Source organism: Phocoena sinus, chromosome 10 (assembly GCF_008692025.1).
Source record: "Phocoena sinus isolate mPhoSin1 chromosome 10, mPhoSin1.pri, whole genome shotgun sequence".
Lineage (NCBI taxonomy): Eukaryota > Metazoa > Chordata > Mammalia > Artiodactyla > Phocoenidae > Phocoena > Phocoena sinus.
Genome location: NC_045772.1, coordinates 3332891 through 3352597, shown reverse-complemented (window position 1 = coordinate 3352597; position 19707 = coordinate 3332891). Strand labels below are relative to the sequence as shown.

At 60.7% G+C, this 19707-nt stretch overlaps 1 protein-coding gene across 6 annotated transcripts in view; it reads left to right on the top strand.

The window, feature by feature from the left end:
- GRAMD4 (GRAM domain containing 4) overlaps positions 1-19707 on the top strand; it is a 78091-nt gene that overhangs the window by 23558 nt on the left and 34826 nt on the right. For 2 of the 6 annotated variants that reach the window (XR_004351625.1, XM_032644264.1), the window contains exons 2-3: positions 11292-11502; positions 15681-15801. Coding sequence is in view for 5 of the 6 variants with exons in the window: in XM_032644264.1 (XP_032500155.1) it covers positions 11292-11502; positions 15681-15801 (332 nt within the window). In the remaining variant the exon portion in view is untranslated. Of the gene's footprint in view, positions 1-2672; positions 2695-8839; positions 8862-11291; positions 11503-15680; positions 15802-19707 lie in introns of those variants that run through there. The other 4 variants (XM_032644266.1, XM_032644265.1, XM_032644268.1 and 1 more) reach the window with 4 other exon arrangements.

Genomic DNA, 19707 nt, shown 5'->3' with positions numbered 1-19707 from the left:
GTGAACATGGGTGTACCGGTATCTGTTTGAGTCCGTGCTTTCAGTTCTTTTGGAATACCCAGACGTGGAACTGCTGGATCACGTGGTAGTCCTGTTTTCAATTTGTTGAGGAACTGCTGTGCTGTTTTCTGTAGTCGCCATGGCTGTGGTTTATGCTCCTGGTCGTGTGTGCTGAAAATCAGGCCAGAGCGTTTGCGGAGGATACGGTGAACCCCAGCTCTGCTGCTGACCAGGCGGGACCTCTGAGAGCCTGGCTCCCTGGTCCCGCAAGCAGGTCCCTGAGCAGGACCCGGTGGGCGGGAGGGAGGGACGAGACCCTGGACTCCATCTTCCACCTCCAGTAGCTGTGGCGTCCCTCTCTGAACCTCACTTTCCTCTTCTCATTAAGAAGGGGAGGCCGGGGAGGCCCCATAATAGCAGCAGCTCACGTTTATTAAGTTCTTAGCACGTGCCAGGCCCAGAGACAAGGCGTGGAGGGGTCGGGGTCCCGGAGGCTGGTGTGGGAGGATTAACTGAGGTGAGGCCTGGTAGCATCAAGCACGTGCTTGTTTTCCACAAAGCGTGGCTGTTAGTAAAGAGCGAGGTGGGTCATCCTGGGCGATCCCTGCCCTCGCCCCTCCCACTGGTGCATCCGCGCCCTGCATGGGTCCACACCTGCCGGCCCAGTCAGGCCACCCTCTCTCCCCTGCTGTCCCATGCCATGGCCCCAGATGAACCCGAGCGCCTTGTCTGCCCCCGCCCGTCCCCAGCGTTTCCTTCTGGCTTGTTATGGCATAGGCGCTCTGTCCAGGGTGCCTTCCTCTGCAGCCCACGGTGGCCTCCTTGGTGCTGTCAGCCCGAGGACTAGCCATCACCTCCCGCGAGCAGCCTCCTCTGCATCCTGGTACCGACTGCAGCTGGTGCATAGTAGGTGCTCATTAAATGCTCAAGCAGATCTGTCCTTACTGTTACTCCTGGATGCCTCTGCTCCAGCCCATGAGACTTTCACTGTCCGCTTACCACTCTCTGTTCCTAATTCCCGCCGGATGGGGAGCCGCGCCGGGGCAGACCCCCGCCCCCTACGTGACGTGCCTCTGGAGCGCTTAGACCCAGCTTGTCTCGTGCCAGCACAGCCCACCTGCCACCTTGCGTCAGCCCAGCCGGGAGATCTGTGTGAGACTGAACTGCTGACCGCGGTGGGCGGTTACCTGGGCAGCACGTGCGGAAAGGACTCGGAGGGTTTGTCTATCTACCTGTCTATTTATTTAGTTTTAAATGTTTCTTCTTTGTCACTGGATGTGAGTTTTGTAGCAGAGACATAAGGTGTGCCAGCCAGGCACCTCAGCTGTCAGGCCCTGCTGGGGCTGTGTTCCTTTCTTGGCCAGCTCAGCAGGAAATGTGGGCTCCACCTTCTCTGCGCTGGGTGGTGTTTTAAACACAGAAAGCCTGTTGTGGCGGATGTGCTTGACAGCCGCCCCCCCCCCCCCCACCCCTGTGGGCCCGTAAATGTCCCGGGGCGAGTCCAGCCCCCTCGTCCTCAGCTGGGCCAAGTTTCCGAAAAGGAAGAAGTTGCCGCAGGCCAGTGGTTTGGAGGTGCCCCCGAGGCCCTTTTTCCCCGGGCGCTGTTTAAGGCCCCGTGGGTTTACCTTGGCGCTGGGTTCACGCAGAGGGACCAGGATGTTCTTTAAGATGTGCCTCCCTCACCCACTGGGGTCCTCTGCCACGCCGCGTGCTGGGCCCGGACGCCGGGGTGGGGACTGGCTGGGATCCCTGCCCTTGAGCAGAGTGGTCTGGGGAAGGGGGGAGGGGCAGCGCTTGGTACTGAAGTGTGGGTCGGAGGGCTCCGGGCGGGAGGGCTGGGGAGGGCCAGCTCCTCGTTTCCTGAGGCCTTTTTCACTGTGCTGCTGGTCACACCGCAGAGCAAGGGGCCCTGCCCGAGACCTGAGTGTGGATGGTGGCCTCCGGTGGTGGGCTAGTCAGAGCTGGAGGCTGGCCCCTCTGCCTCGGGTGAGATACAGGACGGGGCGGGGGAAGCCCCGGCACGTGGCCCAGGTGGGACGGAAGAGGGTGGCTCTCAACGTGTCGGGTTCCCTAGCTCTTCCTTCCTAAAGAAGATCTGATGATGACGAGGCCCACACCCGAGTGTGAGAGTGGCAAGGTCACTGGAAGTGGGACCCCAGTGCTGGGTGAGGGCCCCAGTTCCCTGTTAGGGGGCCAGTAAGTCCTGGGACCCAGTTGAGAGTCCTTGTTCTGCTGGGCATTTATCGCCTTGAGACAAGGGGACAAGCAGCCGTGGCCCATGTCAAAAGTGGCCCACCCACTGCTCCCTGCGTTCGTAACTATTCTTAATGGCCCAGAGCCACACCTGTTTCATGCTGCAGCAGAGTGAGAACTTGAGACAGGCCGTGTGGCCGCCACACCTAAGACATTTACCACCAGGGCCCTTTGCAGAGTGGGTTCGCCGAGCCTGTGCGTTCGGTCTGGGGCTGCAGTGCATTTGGAGAAGAGCCCGTTTGCAGACAGCTGTGGGCCAGAGCCTCTCTCTGCTTTCAGGAGCTGGGCCAGGGCGCTGGCAGGAAGTCATGACGAATACTGGGAGTCCGGAAGGTGTTTCCTCCCAGCTGTCTCATTGGCTAGATCTTCCCCAGTCCTGGATGCTAAGAGTGATGGAGAGGCTTGAAAACAAGAATGCTTCCACCAGCAATGAGTTCTTGTGTGCGTTTCCTACTGTTTAGTTTATGTTGCTTGTTTATACAGCACAGTTTTATACATACCTAAGCCCTGGGTTTTCCTGCTAGCTTTGTTTTGTTTAGATAAAAGGCCGTGCAGCCAGTCTGCCGGGCTCCCCACTTGGTCTCTAGGCAGGGGGGCCTGTGGGCTCTCATACAGTGTGATGGATGCATTAACAGAGGCATGTGCTGGGGAGGGTGGGTGCCTGGGGCAAGCGCAGGCTTGAGCGCAGCGAGGTTGGCTGATGTTCCTGATGAGGCTCTCACCCCGAGCCTCAGTTTCTCCATCTGTCAGTTGGTTTAACAACAGCTCCTCCCTCGCAGTGTTGTGGTCAGGGCGCATGACACCTGGGGTGGGGAGAGGGGCTTGTCGTTCTTGCCTGAGATTTGGGGCCCTGCAGGCTCAGTGCTGAGGATGGTCCTTGCCCTGTGGAGGGCTCCCGCTCCCGCCACAGCACGGGCCGCAGGCCCTCGCCTGGGGCTTTTGTCCAGGGTCCATGCTCTTGTGAGCCTGGACTGACGCCCAAGTGCCCAAGGGTGGGTCCTCAGGTCGGCACAGCCCACATCTGTGTCAGGTGCCACTCTTGCTTACTGCCGCCTTAAAGCCAGGGGGCTGAGGCTGAGGGAGGGCTGGGCATGACCAGCCTCTCCACACCTCACTCCCGACCCTCTGGGGCTGGTCCAGGGCTGGGGTCAGAGGGCGTAGATCACGCAGAGCTGGGAGCGCAGCTGAGCCTCGGTGCCTGAGGGCTGGCGGAGGACGCCGCGTCCTCTCTGAAGCGGCCTCTGGCTTCCCGGGGCCTCTAGTCTGAACTCTCTGTGTTGCCCACTGTCTGCAGTCCTCGGAAGCTGGTGATGACCGGGGGCGGGGGGCGGTCTTGGAATGTCCCAGAGCCTCTTACCCTCCCTTCCACAGCCCCCCCGAAAGTAAAGTGCCGGTGGTTCCGTGGAGATGGAAAGTAATGCAGGTGGTGCCATTTGTTCAGTGCTTTTGGAAAGTGGCGTCTGAGCTTTTCCCATGGTTACTGCTGCTCACCGGGCGGTCCCTGAGTCCTTCCCCGCACGCTTCACGTCATCCTTTGGCTGCCCTCTGAGCCGGGACTGCCGTTAACCTCTCTGTGTGACCAAGGAAACCAGGGCGTGGAGGTCATGTGACACCTGCAGGGTCAGCAGCAGAGGCAGCCGGGGTCTCGAGACCGTCAGGTGACTTAGCTCACGTCCGGAGCCCAGCGGAGCCCGCTTGCTCCCAGGGGTGTCTCTGAACACGACAGTACGTAGGCCAGTTGGAACCGACCTGACAGGTGACGGTGCCCTGCCCTCCGGCCCCCCAGCTAAGGTGATGGCGACGTGGGGCCTGAGCAGGGGTGACGTCACTGAGGGTGGGAGCAGCCTGGCTGGACGGGAAGGGGATGCTGGACCAGAGGGAGAAGAATGGGGTGTTAGCCGGTGGCAGGGAATGGCCTGGACAGTGTCCCCGAGGCCAGGGAGACCTGGCGTCTCGTATGGGGACCCAAGGGGGCCGGGCCGGGATGGCAATGAGCAGGGCACGAGGACAGTGTGCCCGCCTGACCTCCCTGCCGCTGGCCCTGGGCTCGTGGGGCCCCACCTAGAGGCTCAGGTCCAGCACGTTCTTTTGTGACCTCCCCCTACCCTGCCCCCCTGGCCTGCCTGAGCGTGGTGTCTGGGTCCTGCTTCCCAGGGGGACTTTCACTTTGACCTGTGCCCCCGAGCTGTGCCAGGGAAGGAGGAGGTCAGGCGGGGACACTGGTGTTTCCTGCTCTGCTCCCTGTGTGGCCGAGACAGCCTGGGACGGAGGGACCGGGGCGGTGGTGCGTTAGAGCTGCTCACGAGGGCCTGCAAGAGCTGACTGTGAAGTTTTCAGGAATTTTGTGAGCTGGCCGCTAATAAAATGAGTGTATAAAGTTAGATAAGTTATATTGAGAGCAAAGGTGTCAATATTAAATGCTCGAAGGTGCCCGTTTCTGAACTGTTTCACTACGTTTTATCACCGGGTTATGATCCTGAGGTGGCTAGCATCTCTTGGGCCTGGTGGAAATCCTGTGGCCGGTGGCCCTGGGCAGCTCTTACCACCCGTGTGCTCTTTCACTGCCGGACGTCACTTTGGTGGCTTGAACGTGGCCACGATGGGAGCGGTTCCACCACGGAAACGGGCAGATACCGCAGATTAGGGCCTCACTTCTCATTTTGTCGCTTGTCTAGAGTAAAGAGAGTGATGGAGAAAATGCTGACGTGCAGGTGAAGGTTACGCGTGTGACTTCCGTCGCATTCGCTGGAAGGCACAGGGAGGCTGAGGAAACCTCCTCTTGTTAGAATACCGTCGTCCGCTTCAGCAAGGACGTCTCTCCTGTCCTAGACAAACGAATAAGGTTCTGCCTTCTTTCCCCACCTGTCGTGTCCTGTTCACGTAAACAAGGCCGTCAGCCGACCTTCAGGCCGGAACCGCACTTGTTGGTCAGCTGCAGCCCTGGCTGACCGGAGGGAGGCTTTCAGCACGACTTAGTGCGAGCGTCCTGTGGGCGCCACTTGGCTGTGTGGAGTTTACAGTAAAGAGTGTTGCACGTTTTATTACTACTTGTACCCGTGCAACGCATCCTTATCACTGAGATTATAATAAATGTTTGTACGTCTACGCCCAGGGGTGTCCCTGGGGCATGCATGGTCCCAGCTCACAGAGGAGGGTGTGGTAGCTTCAGCGGGGCCCTCCCAGCTCCCCTGCTCTTCCTGACTGGCTCCCCCACCCCCACCCCCGGCCACCCTGGCCCGTGGCGGGGTCACGGAGCCAGCAGGACCCTGGGCAGCTCTCCTGTTACAGTGTAGGAAACTCCGCTCCTGGCACAGGGCCCGTCTTGGCCTGACCTGTGTAGGACGGAAAGCCCCTGAAGAACGCAGGCCTCTTCCTGGAGAAACGCCCCGGGCTGTCGAAGCCTTGGAGTTAAGCTCTGGAAGTGTTCACGGATTTAGGGACTTCCTGCTTCGCCAAGAGGGGTCGAGGGCAAAGTCCAGGGACAGCCCTTTGCTTTGAGGTCTCTGTGGCTGGGCGGCTCAGGGCGCAGGGCGGGGGCCTGGCTCTCCCGGCCCTCAGGGCCCAGTCGTGGGGGCCCCGCCTTTGTGCAACGTCCCCGTCTGTCACTGAAATGGCCAGAGTGTGCCAGCCCTGCTGAGACCGACCCGGGCGCCTTCAGCACCTGCCCTCGGGCATGTACGCTAACCGGTGGGGCTGGGGGCACAGATCCTAAACCAGGGAGCTCGCCAGAAGTTGCAGGACTCCAAACCAGATGGGCTGACCGAATTCAAGGGGGGCACTTGGAAGAGGAGGGACTGGCATGGGGACATCGCCGAACCTGAAGTGCTGGGCGCGTAGTAGGAACACAATGTGATGGCCGGAGGACCCCGAGGGTCAGCAGGGCCGGAGCCCAGTGGGGGAAGCCCCGGGAGGGGTCTCGGCGGGATGCTCCGGACTCTGGTTTCCCGCCACCTGGAGAAGGGGCTCCATGAGGTGTGTGGCTGCCTGGACCAGACCCGGCTGGGCTGGAGGGTGGGGCGGGGGCCCTGCTCGCGTAGGCGGCTGTGCAGCGGTCACGTGATCAAGGGCTCCTTCCAGGGTTTTGAGTCAAGCAGCTGCTGGTACGGGCGCCACCCAGGAGGAGGGCCCGCGGAGGCTCCAACTCCGAGCTGAGTGTGGCAGAGTCAAGCTACCGACGAGATGTCCCACAGACAGTGGGTCACCCGGAGTCCAGCTCACGGGGAGGCTGGTGGGTGTGCAGTCAGCAGAGCGTCTGAACGTTTGGGGTCCCGCTAACTGAGGCTGGATCCGGGGTTGGGGCAGTGGCTCCCTGACCGGCCTCGAGTTCGGGGGAACCCGTGGGTCCCCGGGCGTGAGCCAACATCTTGAGCCTGGCATGATTGGGGGGAGTGGTCACCCGTGTCTTCTGGGTCTCGAGCGTCCCAGACTGCTCCCCGGGCGGTGGTGGCCCGGCACAGGGCCCCACGGGCTGCCCTGGAGCTGTGTGCATGTCGGGGTCCTGCAGGGCTGTGGGCCTCTGGGGCTGTCTTCTTGGAGAACAGAGACCTGGCAGAGGGCCGGGTGGCCGGCTGGGACTGGCCTTGGGTGGGGTGGAGGGAGAGTCCCGTCCTCGCTCAACATCTGTGACTCCCCAGGAATATGGTTTGGGACAAGGGTTGCTTCCTTTTGGAAAAAGGATGTTGTTTATCCTGGGATCAGCAGAAGAGCCACCAGATAACAGGAGATGAAGCCAGGCTGAGCTGGTTGTCTGAATGCAGACGGGAGCTTGGCCGGGGGTCGCGAGCCCCATGCAGCGAGGAGAATGGCTGGGACCTGGGACGTGGCAAGTGCTGGACCAGGAACCATTTTTTTCTAAGTCTTGGTCTGGGAGGGAAAGTAAAGTCCTTTGTGGTTTCCAAGTCCAATGTTCCCTAGACACTGCGGCCTTTGTGTGTCCAGGAGGCATTCAGCGGGTTTCCAGAGCAGCGTGCTCTGTGTCCTGGGGCCAGAGCTGGCCTCAGTCCTGTGTCCCGAGGGCCCACAGCGCAGGGTCGCTGCCTTGAGGCTCCCCTCGCCCTGTCCCTCTGTCTGCTTGCCTCCACGGCTGCAGGGCTCCTTGCAGATGTTGCGACTCTGAGCAGGGGTCTGGAGTAGCCACAGGGAGCGTCTCCCAGCGCGTCTACTTCCACGTGGAGGTACGGGGAGCTGGGGCGGCAGCAGGTCCTGCTCTGAGGGACTGCCGCACCTTGAGGGGTGGGCGTGAAGGGAGCTGCCCGGGGGCCTGTGGGTGCACGTGGAGGGGCCGGGTCTGTGGGAGTGCGCGGTGGGTGTGCAGGGATTTGGGGGCTGGTTGGATCCAGGGAAGGCTGGATGGGGGCTGGGGCGGGAGTGGGACACATGGCAGCCGCTGGACGGAAGGTGCAGGTGAGCTTTGTGGAGACGGCGTCCACTGACACTGGCTTTGTGGGGAGAGCTTTGCTCTGGGTCACGCTTGGTGTCCTGGCCCCCGGCCCCCCTCTCACTGTCCATGGACAACATCTGTGTCAGTCTTCCATCTCTTCATCTGGAAGTTGGGGGTAACTGGGTTGGATAGTGTAGTTGAGATGAGGTCGTCCCGGGGTAGGGTGGGCCGCCCCTCAGCCCGGGGGGGTGGGGTGTGTGACGGGGAGGGCTTCCCTCGCAGCCCGGACCCGCCTGGGAGGGGTGGTCAGGTGTCCTGGCACCCGGTCCTCATTGGGCAGCGGCATGAACTGCTCGCCTCTCCAGGAGCCCCAGGGGCCTGGGGGCAGGGCAGTGGGGACGGAGCGGGCTCTCGGGGACCCCCCCCCTCACCAAGGGCTGATGTGAGCGGCTGTCAGGAGGAGCGGGGTTGGCATGAGCTGGCAGCTGCCAGCAGGGGCCCCGCTGGGCAGGGGGGCACGTGGGCTCGGTGCCGGGGCAGCGTGGGTTGTGAGCGGCATCCTGATGGTGGCAGGGCGGACACTTGGCGCTTCGTCCCCTTTCCCCGGGCGGCCACATCATTTGCTTGCCGGGCTGAATCAGGAAGGAAGGCAGCTCCAGCCTGCGGGGTGGGGAGTCCCAGACAGGAGAACCGCCTGACGGGACCCGGCAAGGAGGGAAGCAGGCCCATCCCCTCCGCCCCGCTTCCATCTGACGCTGGGGGAGGAGGGGTCCCCCAGGTCCTTCTGAAAACGGAAGGAAGGAGGTTTTACATGGCTGCACTTCCCCTGCCTGGTTTGCTTTTAGTTTTCAAGTTAGAAAAGCAATGGGAAAGGACACGTGGAGAGAAGTTTCACAGCCACCCGCAAGCCTCAAGCAGGGTCCTGTGTCACCTGCGGTCTGTGTAGATGCCAGTTGCCTGTAACGGTGACCTCGGTGCAGCAACGTTTTGTCACCGCCTCTGAGACTCCCAGGGACGTCTGTGTGTCCCGCGTGGTGCTCAGAGCGCCCGGCCTGGCCGTGGTGCTGCCGAGATGCCCTCCACGTGCTGGATTTGCCCCGGGATGGATCTGGAGACCGGGAATCACTGGTTCAGAGGGCGTTGACGTTCACGCTTCCTGCTGCCTCTGCCACATCGCTGGCTTTTGTTTCCTTTTTGGTGAAGTTGGAGGCTTTTGCACAAGGACTAGGTAACTTTCCTCTTGCTCAGGGAGTTTGTGGGTCTGTGTTCCAAGGTCCTCTAATCTTTACCAATTTGTTCAGGTTGTCTCACAACAAAAATATTAGTTCTCATGTACCTGGCTTGCTACATGTATCCCCTGTTTCATTGCAGGTGTTTTTTTTTTATAAATTTATTTATTTTATTTTATTTATTTTATCTTTGGCTGCATTGGGTCTTCGTTGCTGTGCGCAGGCTTTCTCTAGTTGCGGTGAGCGGGGGCTACTCTTCGTTGCGGTGCGTGGGCTTCTCATTGCGGTGGCTTCTCTTGTTGGGAGCACAGGCTCTAGGTGCGTGGGCTTCAGTAGTTGTGGCTCGCGGGCTCTAGAGCACAGGCTCAGTAGTTGTGGCACTTGGGCTCAGTAGTTGTGGCACACGGGATTAGTTGCTCCGCAGCATGTGGGATCTTCCTGGACCAGGGCTCGAACCCGTGTCCCCTGCACTGGCAGGTGCATTCTTAACCAGTGCACCACCAGGGAAGCCCCTCATTGTAGCTTTAAAACAAATGTCTATTTACTTTTGTCTGGTTGACTGAGTCTTTATATCTTTTCAGTCTCTTAATGTAGACTGTCAGCCTCTCTCTAGGGACTTAAGTTCTCTCTTCTCACGTGGATATCTTTCCAGATGGCCAGCCATGTGCCCCTTTCCCGCCACGTGAGCAGGGATACCGGCTTCTCCAGCCCCGTGGCCTTGCCCACTCCTGGGCTACCCTGGACTCCAGGGGATGGTGGGTTTCCTGTGGTTTTTACACCAGGGTTAGGGTTAGGCTCAGGCCACCTTAATGTTCCACGTGAGCCCCGGGAAGCATCTGTCCCGGGAACACCTGCACACCCTCCCCGGATGTGCTGCAGCCTCAGTTGTCCTTGTAGAGCGGAGCCCTGGCTCATTCTGACGTGGGGCTCACGGGCCGCCACTGTTCACAAGCTTTCTTGCCTTGAGCAGTGATGCCGGGGGAGTGGAGGCCCCTTGGCAGGTGGGGCAGGTACGCAGGGCTGCAGGCAGGCACCCTGGGCTGTGATTTAACATGATTTAACGGCCCCGAGCCTGCACCGTCCAAAACAGGAAGTGCTTTCCCCTGCCTTCGTGGTTCCCCGTAAACTGTCCCAAGTGTCCCAACTGGGGCGGTTCAGGCTGCGTTGATGGATTCCACCTGGCTCACCCCACTTCCTGCTCGCCCTGCAGGAACTCGCCGTGCTGTTTATTGGGTCCAGGCTGAGTAGTCTGTGCTTGTGCGTCATCTCAAATGCTCGGCATACTTTGGCCCGATCGGGGTTAACCCCATTTCAGAGGTGGAAGCTGAGGCCCAGTAAGGTGGGAAGTGGCGGGACAGGCTGTGAGCCCAGGTGTGTCCAGAGTCCCTGCCCCGCAGGGACCCAGGGCCTCTTGCAGACGTTGGGGGCCGAGGGACTGTGTGACCGGGACCGGGGTTGGGCCGCACGGCCCCTGCCGTGGGCTTGGGAGTGAGGTGGGCTGGATGTGCAGAAGGGCCACTATGCCCCACCCGCTGGGCTTTCCTGGTTGGGTCAGAGATGTGGGGAGTGGGCACCCCTGTAGGCATCTACCTCTGGTGTGTGCACGTGTGTTTGAACTTACATGTGTCCTCCATGCCAGCGCACAGAGACACCACACCAGGCCTTTGCTGCCTCCCTCCAGGCTGGAGGGATCCAGCGCCGGCAGCTTGGGGGCTGCTCAGGAGGCAGGTGGGCGGGCGCTGGGCTCCAGACTGGCCGTGTGTGGGAAGATCTCTCGGAGCGAGTGAGGCTGAGCTGGTCCTGAGAGCAGAGCTAGGGCGCCCAGGCGAGCAGGACGGTGTTTCAGGTCGATGGGGCAGCCTGGGCCGTGTCCCTGGGAGCGGGGCCAGGTGGAGCGAGGGGACAGGGCCGGAGGGAGTCTGAGGCACCCTGAGGCCCAGCGTTCTAGGGGCTGTCCTGGGCGTGCCCTTGGTCGTGGGTCTTGATGGTTGTTAGAGCCTGGGAGGAGGCGCGCCGGCCCTCCCCACTTTTCGCTGCGGTGTCTCCCCCTCCCCTCCCCAGCCCCCTCTTCCCAGGGTCTTCGGCACCCCTGCTGCTCCAGGCTGGCTCCGCCTTTGCGCTGGGAGGTCGCACCGAGAGACGTGGCTTCCTTCTGCCCTGTGGGGCACTCGGGGGAGCTGGCCTGGGTGGGCGGCAGGGGTCTGAGCTCAGCGGCCAGCCCAGCCGGATGGGGGTGACAGAGGACCCCGGCCTGCTGGGCATGAGACGGGAGCCTGTGGGCCCTGGGGTCCCTGAATAGCGGGACTGGCTGCTCCCTGAGGGCAGGGCCTGGTGGCAGCCCAGGGCTGGGGCCTGGAGCCGGGTGTGGGAGGGCGGCGGCCGGCAGGCGGCTGACCACGTGACTGTGCCTCCCCCTTGCTGTCTTGCAGGGGCTCCGAGCGTCATGTTAAGGTAAAGCAGAGGGCCTCAGTGCTGAACATGCTAAGGAGGCTGGACAAGATCAGGTTCAGAGGTCACAAGAGAGATGACTTCCTTGATCTAGCAGAGTCTCCAAACGCCTCGGACACCGAATGTGGAGACGAAACACCCCTGAAGATACCTCGGACCTCGCCCCGGGACAGTGACGAGCTGAGGGACCCTGTGAGTACCGAGTGTCCTCCGCTCTGCGTGGCCGCGGATGCCAGGCCCCCTCGCTGGTGGGTGGGGGCTGTCCCCATCCTCAGGTGGCCAAGCTGAGTGTGCGCTTGGGTAGACCGTGTCCTGCCCAGGCTGGTCAGACACAGACGGGGCTGTTCCCCATCTCGCCCCAAACCTCCCCCAGCCTCACTGGTGGGGGCTCATCCCTGGACTGAGGATAATTTGTACATTGGCCGATTTTCTTTTCCTTCATCACTGGTTTTCTGGGTGACCGGCAAACTTCTCACACAGCCTGATCCCCGGGAGTTTGACTCGAGGGGTCGCAGGGCGCTGTCTGGAAGCTGCTGGCCCCTGGCCCGAGGGCAGCTGCCTCTGGGTGCCTGGCTGGTCTGCCTGGCCGTCCCAGAGTGCGTGTCATCGACCCCTGGCAGCTGGCTGAGCCCAGGCTGGGCCTCCTCAGCCCACGTGGGGACAGTGGCCCCTGTGGGCCCGTCAGTGGACGCCCTTTATTTGGAGAGCAGCTTTCCTCAGTGGGGTCCACGGCTCTGGTGGGAACCAGGCGTGAGCAGGCCCTGTCTTCTGGAAGCTTGTGTTTTGTCGGTGGGCAGGCAGCGGGGGGGGGGGAGGGTGGACTTCCTGTGGTCCCCTCCTGGCCAGGTACGGCCGCCGGGCTCTCCGTTGTGGGCACAGCTGCCCAAATCCTCCCTGTTGTCAGTGAAGAAGCCCAGAGCCATCCAGCCCCCCACCACACGAGTTGTGGTGCCCTGCCCGAGTGGACGCCAGGCCTGTTGGCCTGGGGTCTGGGCTCCTCCCCATGCACCTGAGCTAGGTCTTCCTTCCAGCTGTGGCCATGAGCCCTCGCCTTCCCACCTCCTTGTATTATTAATGCTTTATAATAGAACAGGGATGGCGTGTTTGCTCCTGGCACGAAAGAATAATTGATTGGCACTGCCTCCTAAGAGCCAGCCATCCAGTCAGGCAGGGCTGGAGCTGCAGAGCCTGGAGGGGAGCGCCCTGCTTGCGTGCTTGCTGTGTTCCCTGCAGAGGTGGTGGCGGTCCTCCCGCCATTGGGCTCCGTGCGGGCCAGGGCCTCGCTTGATGTGTCTCCTAATGTAGCCCATCAGCATCTGTCTGTCGGGACATCGTGGGGCTCACGGGCGCTGTCCTAAGAAAGGGGGTGCCTCCACGTCGGGGTGGGTCCAGCGGGCCGGCGAGGGCCGAGGGGAGCACCTGAGGGAGGGGCGAGCATGGGGGCCGTGGTACAAATGGCTGTCACGCTCGCTCACCCCCCCACCCCCCCCCACCCCCCGGGGCTCTCTCTCCGTGGTGGCGGGACCGAGCCAGCATCCCACCCTGGATGTGCCGTCCTTCACTTAACCTCTGCCCCTGAGGGGCACTCGGTCACTCCCATGAGCCTCGTGCACACGTGGCCTGCGTCACCCCGGGTGTGCGGGCAGGGTCATGCGTCTGTCACCAGCACCCTCCCACGAGCGTGCAGTGTCCGCCGCCGCCGCCCGAGGGGCCCGCGTGCCATGCCCTTGCCCACCTGCACGGGGTGTCCCCAGGCGTTTCTGTTCTGCCAACCCGAGGGGTGAAGAGTGGCTTTTCCCACGAGGGAGGTTGCTCACCTTTGCCTGTGTTTAGGCTTCGTTGTTTTTATTTTTTTTAGTTGTGGTAACGTGCGCCTAGCACGGAATTGACGCCGTAGCCGTTTTAAGTGTCCAGCTCGGTAGCATCAGGCACGTTTGCGTTGTCGTGCGCCACCCCCCCCATCCGTCTCCAGACCTTCTTCATCTTCCCAAACGGAAACTCAGTCCACACTGAACAGTAGCTCCGCAGCTGCCCCTCCAGGTCGCCCCCGCCCCGTCTGCTTTCCGTCTGTGACCCGACTCTCCAGTTCCGGCCTCAGTGAGCCCCGCGGTGTTTGTCCCTGCGACTGGCCTGTCTCAGCACCGTGTCCTCAGGGACCATCGTGCTGTAGCGTCAGGCTTCATCCTTACGTCCTTTTTGTGGGCAACCCGTCTGTGTCCTGGGGCAAAGGAGGCGAGCGGACCCAGTGGTTGAGGGTAGAATCCGGGTCCTGTGGTGGGGGAGGGGAACGGGGGGAGGGAGGGGGTCCTGGACGGGCAGATGGGCTCGAGGGGGCCGCAGCGGTGGAGGTGGGGTGATGTCCAGGGCAGGGTGTGGCTGTGGTCGGGGGAGGGCCGTTGAAGAGAAAGATGAGGGGTCTGAGGCCAGGGTCCCCCGAGTGGTTGGTGACAGGCCAGTAAGGAGAGGGGCAAGGAGGCGAGGACCAGAGCCCTAGAGCTGGGGCAGAGGCAGAGACCCCACGCACGTGGAGGTGCAGTGGGCATCGCCTCCAGGAGCCGGGGGTAGAAGCCGGTCCCTCCGCGGAGAGATGCGGTTCTAGGGAAGCTGGGGGAAGAAGCAGCCAGGCCACCTGCCCGGTTTTGTGGCGGCAGCGCTGCAGCCTCGGGGGTCCCGAGTCCAGGCTCCCGACCCCAAGTTTAGCGTTGCTCTCGGCAAGTCTGAAAAGGGGTCAGCTGGAGGGACCCAAGGGGCTCGCGGAGGGGTTTGGACCCCAGGATTTCAGGGCACCCCCCCCGGCGCCTGCCATCCACATCGGGGTGCCCCCTGCAGCCGTCTGGCTCCCCAGAGCTGGTCCTCACCATCCCTGCCGTCCTGTGGGTGCCCAGCTGAGCTACTGCAGCTTCGACACTGAGTCCGGCCAAAGCCACGAGGGTTCCAGGCTGTCTTGGACCCGGGGGCCCCTGTAGGAGCTCTTCAAGCTCTAAGGCAAGTTCCAGGTGAGCTTAATTCCAGCAGCTTAGAGACTAACACGCGTCACAGCCTTCCGAGGACGTGTTCAGATGGGGCTGCAAACCGCGGGACGCCCTGCCTGCTTTGGTAGGAACTTGCTGATATAATGGAGTCCAGCCTTCTGCTTCTGAATCAGTGTAGAGCCGCCTTTCCGGACCAGCCTCTGCCCTCTGCTCTGGGCCACCATCTTGGGCGCCGAGGTTGGGGATGGGCCGGGGAGGGACAAATTCATCTGCGGGGACCAATGGGCGAGCCTGGGCCATCTTCCCCACGCAGAGCAGGGGGCGTACCCTGCTTTTCGCCTACCGCCCAGTCTCCCCGTACCTGCCCCTGCCAGGCCCACGGGGCCGGCAGGTAAACATGGCCTGGTCCCTGCCCTCTGGGACCTCACGCCCCGGTAGCCAGAGCAGCTGCAAGTACAGGAGGTCACGTGCCAGGACGAGGCAGCCGTGGGCTAGAGGGTCTTACCGGCCCCCGTTGTTCCCCAGTGTGAGCTGCTGCTTCCCGGGGTGTGGCCTCCGAGCAGATGACCTGTGCCTGGAGCGGTCACCGGGGCTGTCACGGACCCTGTCCATGCCGGGTGTCCCCTTCCTCACCCTGCCTTGGGGGTGTGGTCGTGGAGACCAAAACTGGGGAGTCAGATCCCCCCGTCGCACGGCAGGGCGCTCAGGTGCTGCCCTCACCAGGTCAGCGGTGGGGTGGGCGTGAGCCGGCAGCCCCGCTGCGCCCCGGGCAGGCCTGGCTGTACCGACGTGCGCATCCCTTTCCAGTGGGCAGTGGTGGCCTGAAACCGGAGCCTACCCTGGGCTCGGTGGGATGGCGGGTGGTGGCTTTAATTAGCCTCTGTGGGAAAGGACAGGCCCCTGTTTGGAGTTCGCTCACCTCAGAGCCTGGCAGGTGGATGCGCCCTGCCCCACCTCCCCGGAGTCCTGTTGCTGCCCCTCCCAGGGCAGCAGGGCGACAGGCCCTGTGGCCAGGCCACCACCCTCCTGGGAGGTCGCCACGCGGGCCAGGGCAGGTTTTGATGGTTTCCTTCCCTCTGCAGCCTGAGAGCTGTGTTGTGACCGTCAAGAGGCTTAGCGTCACGCTTCCGGTTTTGCCTTTACTGTTGCTGGAAGTCGGCCTCACCGGGGCTCTGAGGATGTCCCTGTTGTCTGAAATGTCCCTTCCACCGACAGGTGAAGCCGAGGTGAACTGATGCGAGTTCTAAGGCAGAGCCAGTGTCTTCCTAGGCCGATGGCCCAGTTTACCAGCCCTTCTAGACCACGGGGTCCTTGGGGGCTACCCGTTAGAGAACTGGTCGAGGTGGACCCAGGATGCTTCCGGGAGGCTCCTCTGAGCTCTTGGTGTTTTCCTTCTAGGCTGGGCCAGGGACCCTCATCATGGCTGCAGGAGTCCAGGACTTTAACCGGACAGAGTTTGATCGCTTAAATGAGATCAAAGGTCACCTGGAAATCGCCTTACTGGAAAAACACTTCTTACGTGAGTACCAGTGGGGGGCGGAGGGGCAGAGGGGACGCTGTCCTGCCGGAGCGCAGCTGGGTCACAACAGGTGTCACCAGGCTAGCAGTGGGGACGGGTGTGTGGACGTCCCCCACATGGCCTTTTGCGTCCTGAGTCTGCATCTCCCTTTGCTGTTCCGCAAAGCTCAGCGCTCCTGTCTGGATGGCTACGACGCCTTTACTCTGAGATCCACGAGAGCGTCACTGGGGAAGGAATACGACGCCCCTGGAAACTCTTTATTTTAGTGAATCTGGTGCATGGCCATGCTTAACTCAGCATGTAATAGAGCTTTTGGAGGAATCTGAGATTTTCTGTTCCGTGTAGTTTGCACATCAAGGAGGGAGTGTGGGAGGGGGCACAGTGGGGTTTCATTGTCTGATGGCCACGGGCATGGGTACCTTGGCATTTGGTGTTTGTGTTGCTTAACTGTCGGCCCTCCTGCTGGGGGTGTTGGCCTCTGGGTAGTGATGATGGTAGAGATGGTTCTGGAGGGGCCTGCTGGGCTCCTTCCGGAGATGATCTCATTTGGTGACTTGCCTTTACTCCTCTCACCACCCCTCTGTCCTGCCTTGCAGACGAGGAAACGGAGGCACCAGGGCTAGGAGAAGTGATCCTACTGGTAGGTTAAGTCTTCTGACTAGTAGGGGTTTAAACCAGGCAGACTGGCCCTGAAGCCCACGCATGTGACACAGTGTTTTCACAGCTGACAGCAGGGTGTGGGCAATGCTATTAGGGGAACAATACAGGGAGGAAGAAGCAGCTTCGCCCCTGTGTGCCCAGAGCCAGTCACGTCTGGGCCACGAGGAGAGGCCCAGGGCAAGGCACCTCCCTTGGGCGTTGTGCCCAGCTGGGGCCTCCTCTGATACCTGGGACCAGGCAGCTGGCACCCTTGCTTGCCCACAGGCACCGCCCTCTGTCCCCACCTGAGTCCTCTCCCTCTTTCGTCTAGTGTCTCCCTCGTTTATGTGACGAGTGTCATCTGAGCTCCAGCCGTGGGCACCCCGGCTGTGCCGCCCATGCAGCACGCGGGGCCCGTTGCCTGCAAACGGAGGCGGGGTGTCAGCGCCGCGGGGGGAAGCCTTGGGGGCCTGCCTTCTCCTCCCAGAAGTGGGCGGCGTGGCTCTCACTACATTTCTGTGCACCTTGCAGCCACCATGTGCTGCAGCCCCGTCTCCCCCCAGGCCCCTCTTGCTGGTCCGGACCTCCCTGGGCAAGCGTGTGTGTGCACGCACGTGTGTACGCGCACGAGCTCTGGGCGTGTGCCCGTCTGCACCCCGCCGGCCAGCGCTCGCCCGCAGGGTCCGAGCACCGAGGTTCTGAGGACGGCACTATGGAGTGACTCAGTCTCCCCGCGAGTCTGAGGTTGCGGCTGACCTGGCTGGGGAGACGGGGCCGGGCTGGGTCTGCTGGGACTGCCTGCAGTGCGGGCGGTGAGGGCCCTGCCTTGTCAGGCCCTGGTGCCTGTGGCCTCCTCGGCCTTTGCGGAGCTCCCGTGGGGCGGCTCTGCGTGAACGGCGGGGCAGCCCAGGTGGTCTCGCCAGTGCTGAGCGGGCCCCGCTGGGTGGAGGCCGTGCTGGGCAGCAGAGCTGGACGGCCCTGCTCGAGGCAGCGGTGGGTGGAGCCTTGTGAAAGTGCCTTTGGTGGGTCACACGGAGGATATTGGTGGTTTCACGGGGTTCGAGGAACCCGCAGAGTCAAGGGCTCTCAACGAAAGGAGACGGGTCTGTGAGAGCATCCAGCAGGGAGCCCCCTGCCCCCGGCTGGGGAGGGGCAGTGTGAGGCTTCCAGGAGAAGGGGTTACAGGCGGGGCGGGCGGGGAGCAAGTGTCCACCAGGCAGCCGGGTGGGCAGGACAGCTGCGACCCACAGGGATGCCTGTCTGGGGCCACCCTGCTCTGTGTTGAAAAAAGGAAAAGAAAAGAGGCCGCCTGGCTCCGGATCGGCATCGCTGGCGTCCTTGGACTGGTCCTCGTGGTCTGCCCTCTGTGTTTTACCAGAAGAGGAAAACAGTGGGTAGCTCATGTTGTAAAAGTGCAGAGTCCCACCTTGGCAGCTCGGGGCCGGATGGGGAAGGTAATAATTATGGGCATTTTTTTTTAGTTATGAGAAATTTTAGATGGATCAGAAATAGAGGACGTGGTGTAACGCGCCTCTCATGCACCTGCCGTCGGTTTCAGCAAGAATCGGCTCGCGGCCAGGCTGGTTCCCTCCAAGCCCCCACCTACAGCCCCTCTCCCCCAGGTCTTTTGAAGCAAATCCCAGCCAGCATCCTGTCATTTGACCCATAAATATTTTAGTAGATAGCTCATCATGGGTTTTTGTTTTTGTTTTTTGGCCGTGCCGCGCGGCTTGCGGGATCTTAGTTCCCCGACCAGGGATCGAACCCGCGCCCCTCTGCAGTGGAAGCACAGAGTTCTAACCGCTGGACTGCCAGGGAAGTCCCTCATTCTGTTTGAAAAACAAAAGTCCTGAGTCCAGTATTACAAGTAAAAAAATCACGTGTTTCTTGAATATCATCAGATACCCAACCTAAGCTCCTATTTCCCCAGTTGTCTGGTCATTTTTCGGGCAACTCTGGAATCAAACAAGGTCCATAGGTTGTGACTGGTAGATGTACTTCTCCTGTCTTTTACTCTGCCCGTTCTCCCTGCATCTGTTTTTGCTCTTTGTTGAGGAAACCAGGCCGTCTGTGGGTGGGGTCTCCACCCTGGACCTTGCTGAGCGCATCCCCGTGGTCCCGACACATGAGCCAGCGTGTCCCCCGTCCCTTGGTGCTGGTGGGCTGGGGGGGATCTTTGGGAGGACTCCCTCCCCTGTGGTGGTGGTGGAGGAGCGTGCTTTCCTGAGGCCGTTTCTTTTGTCCTGTATCAGGACCTGGGTCATCGTGGCTTCCATCCATCATCTCATTAGAGGTTGCAAATGGTAATGTTCGACTTCTGGCACTCTTTCTCCATTTATTAACCCAATATTTCTGAAAACTTAACTATTTGGTTGCCCCAAGATGTAGTTCATGTAGGAAAGACAGGAGACATGCTTGAATTTTTCCTTGATATTTCCAGCTTTCAGAATAACGAGTTGGTTCTCTGCTTAGAGCATCCTCCAGAGGGTGAGGGTGTTAGGCTTTGGCGGGGGGTTTTGACGTCATCATGAGATCATGGATTTAAACATAGTTGAATGAGTCTTAATCGCCATGGTTATCATCTCATTGGTGCTCAGATAGACCGAGCTCTGGTCTGCGTTTGTCTGTTGTTTCCTCAGGATGACTCAGGTCAGAGTGTCACAGGTATGATGCTGTGTCCACAGTGCCTCTCACCAGGAGGTCTGTGATGTCATTTTGTCCCCATATGCATGTTGTAGAGCGTTTGTTGTTTTTTTTAAAATTAATACTGTAAAGCAACTATATTCCAATAAAAGTTAATTTTTAAAAAAATTAAATTAATTTTTGTAATTATCTAAAATTGTTTCCATGGTTCCAAAGTCAGGGTATTTTCAGAGAAATCAGGTTTCTCTCCCTGTAACCCTCATTCCTTCTCTTCCCCTGTAGATAACCAGTTGTCTTTTAATTGTACAGTCTCTCCTTCCATTGAATTTTTATAGAAGCAAATATGCATATTTGGCCTACCACCCCCGTTAGATAAATGTCTGTGTGTTTTCACTTTCTCCACACCGACATCACATCCTGGAGGTCCCTCCAAAATGGTTCTCAAAGCTGTCCCCTGTTCCGTGTTCCATCTGCATCTGCCCTGTGGCTGTAGGGTGTGGGTAACCTGCCTGCTCCCTGTTCCCTGTTACATAGTTACAGGTGGTTCTCATCAGGCAGTCTGTGCCTTGAGTGCACGGGCCACGCTTATTTCTATACCCTGAGGATCTAGCGTGATGCCCTGGA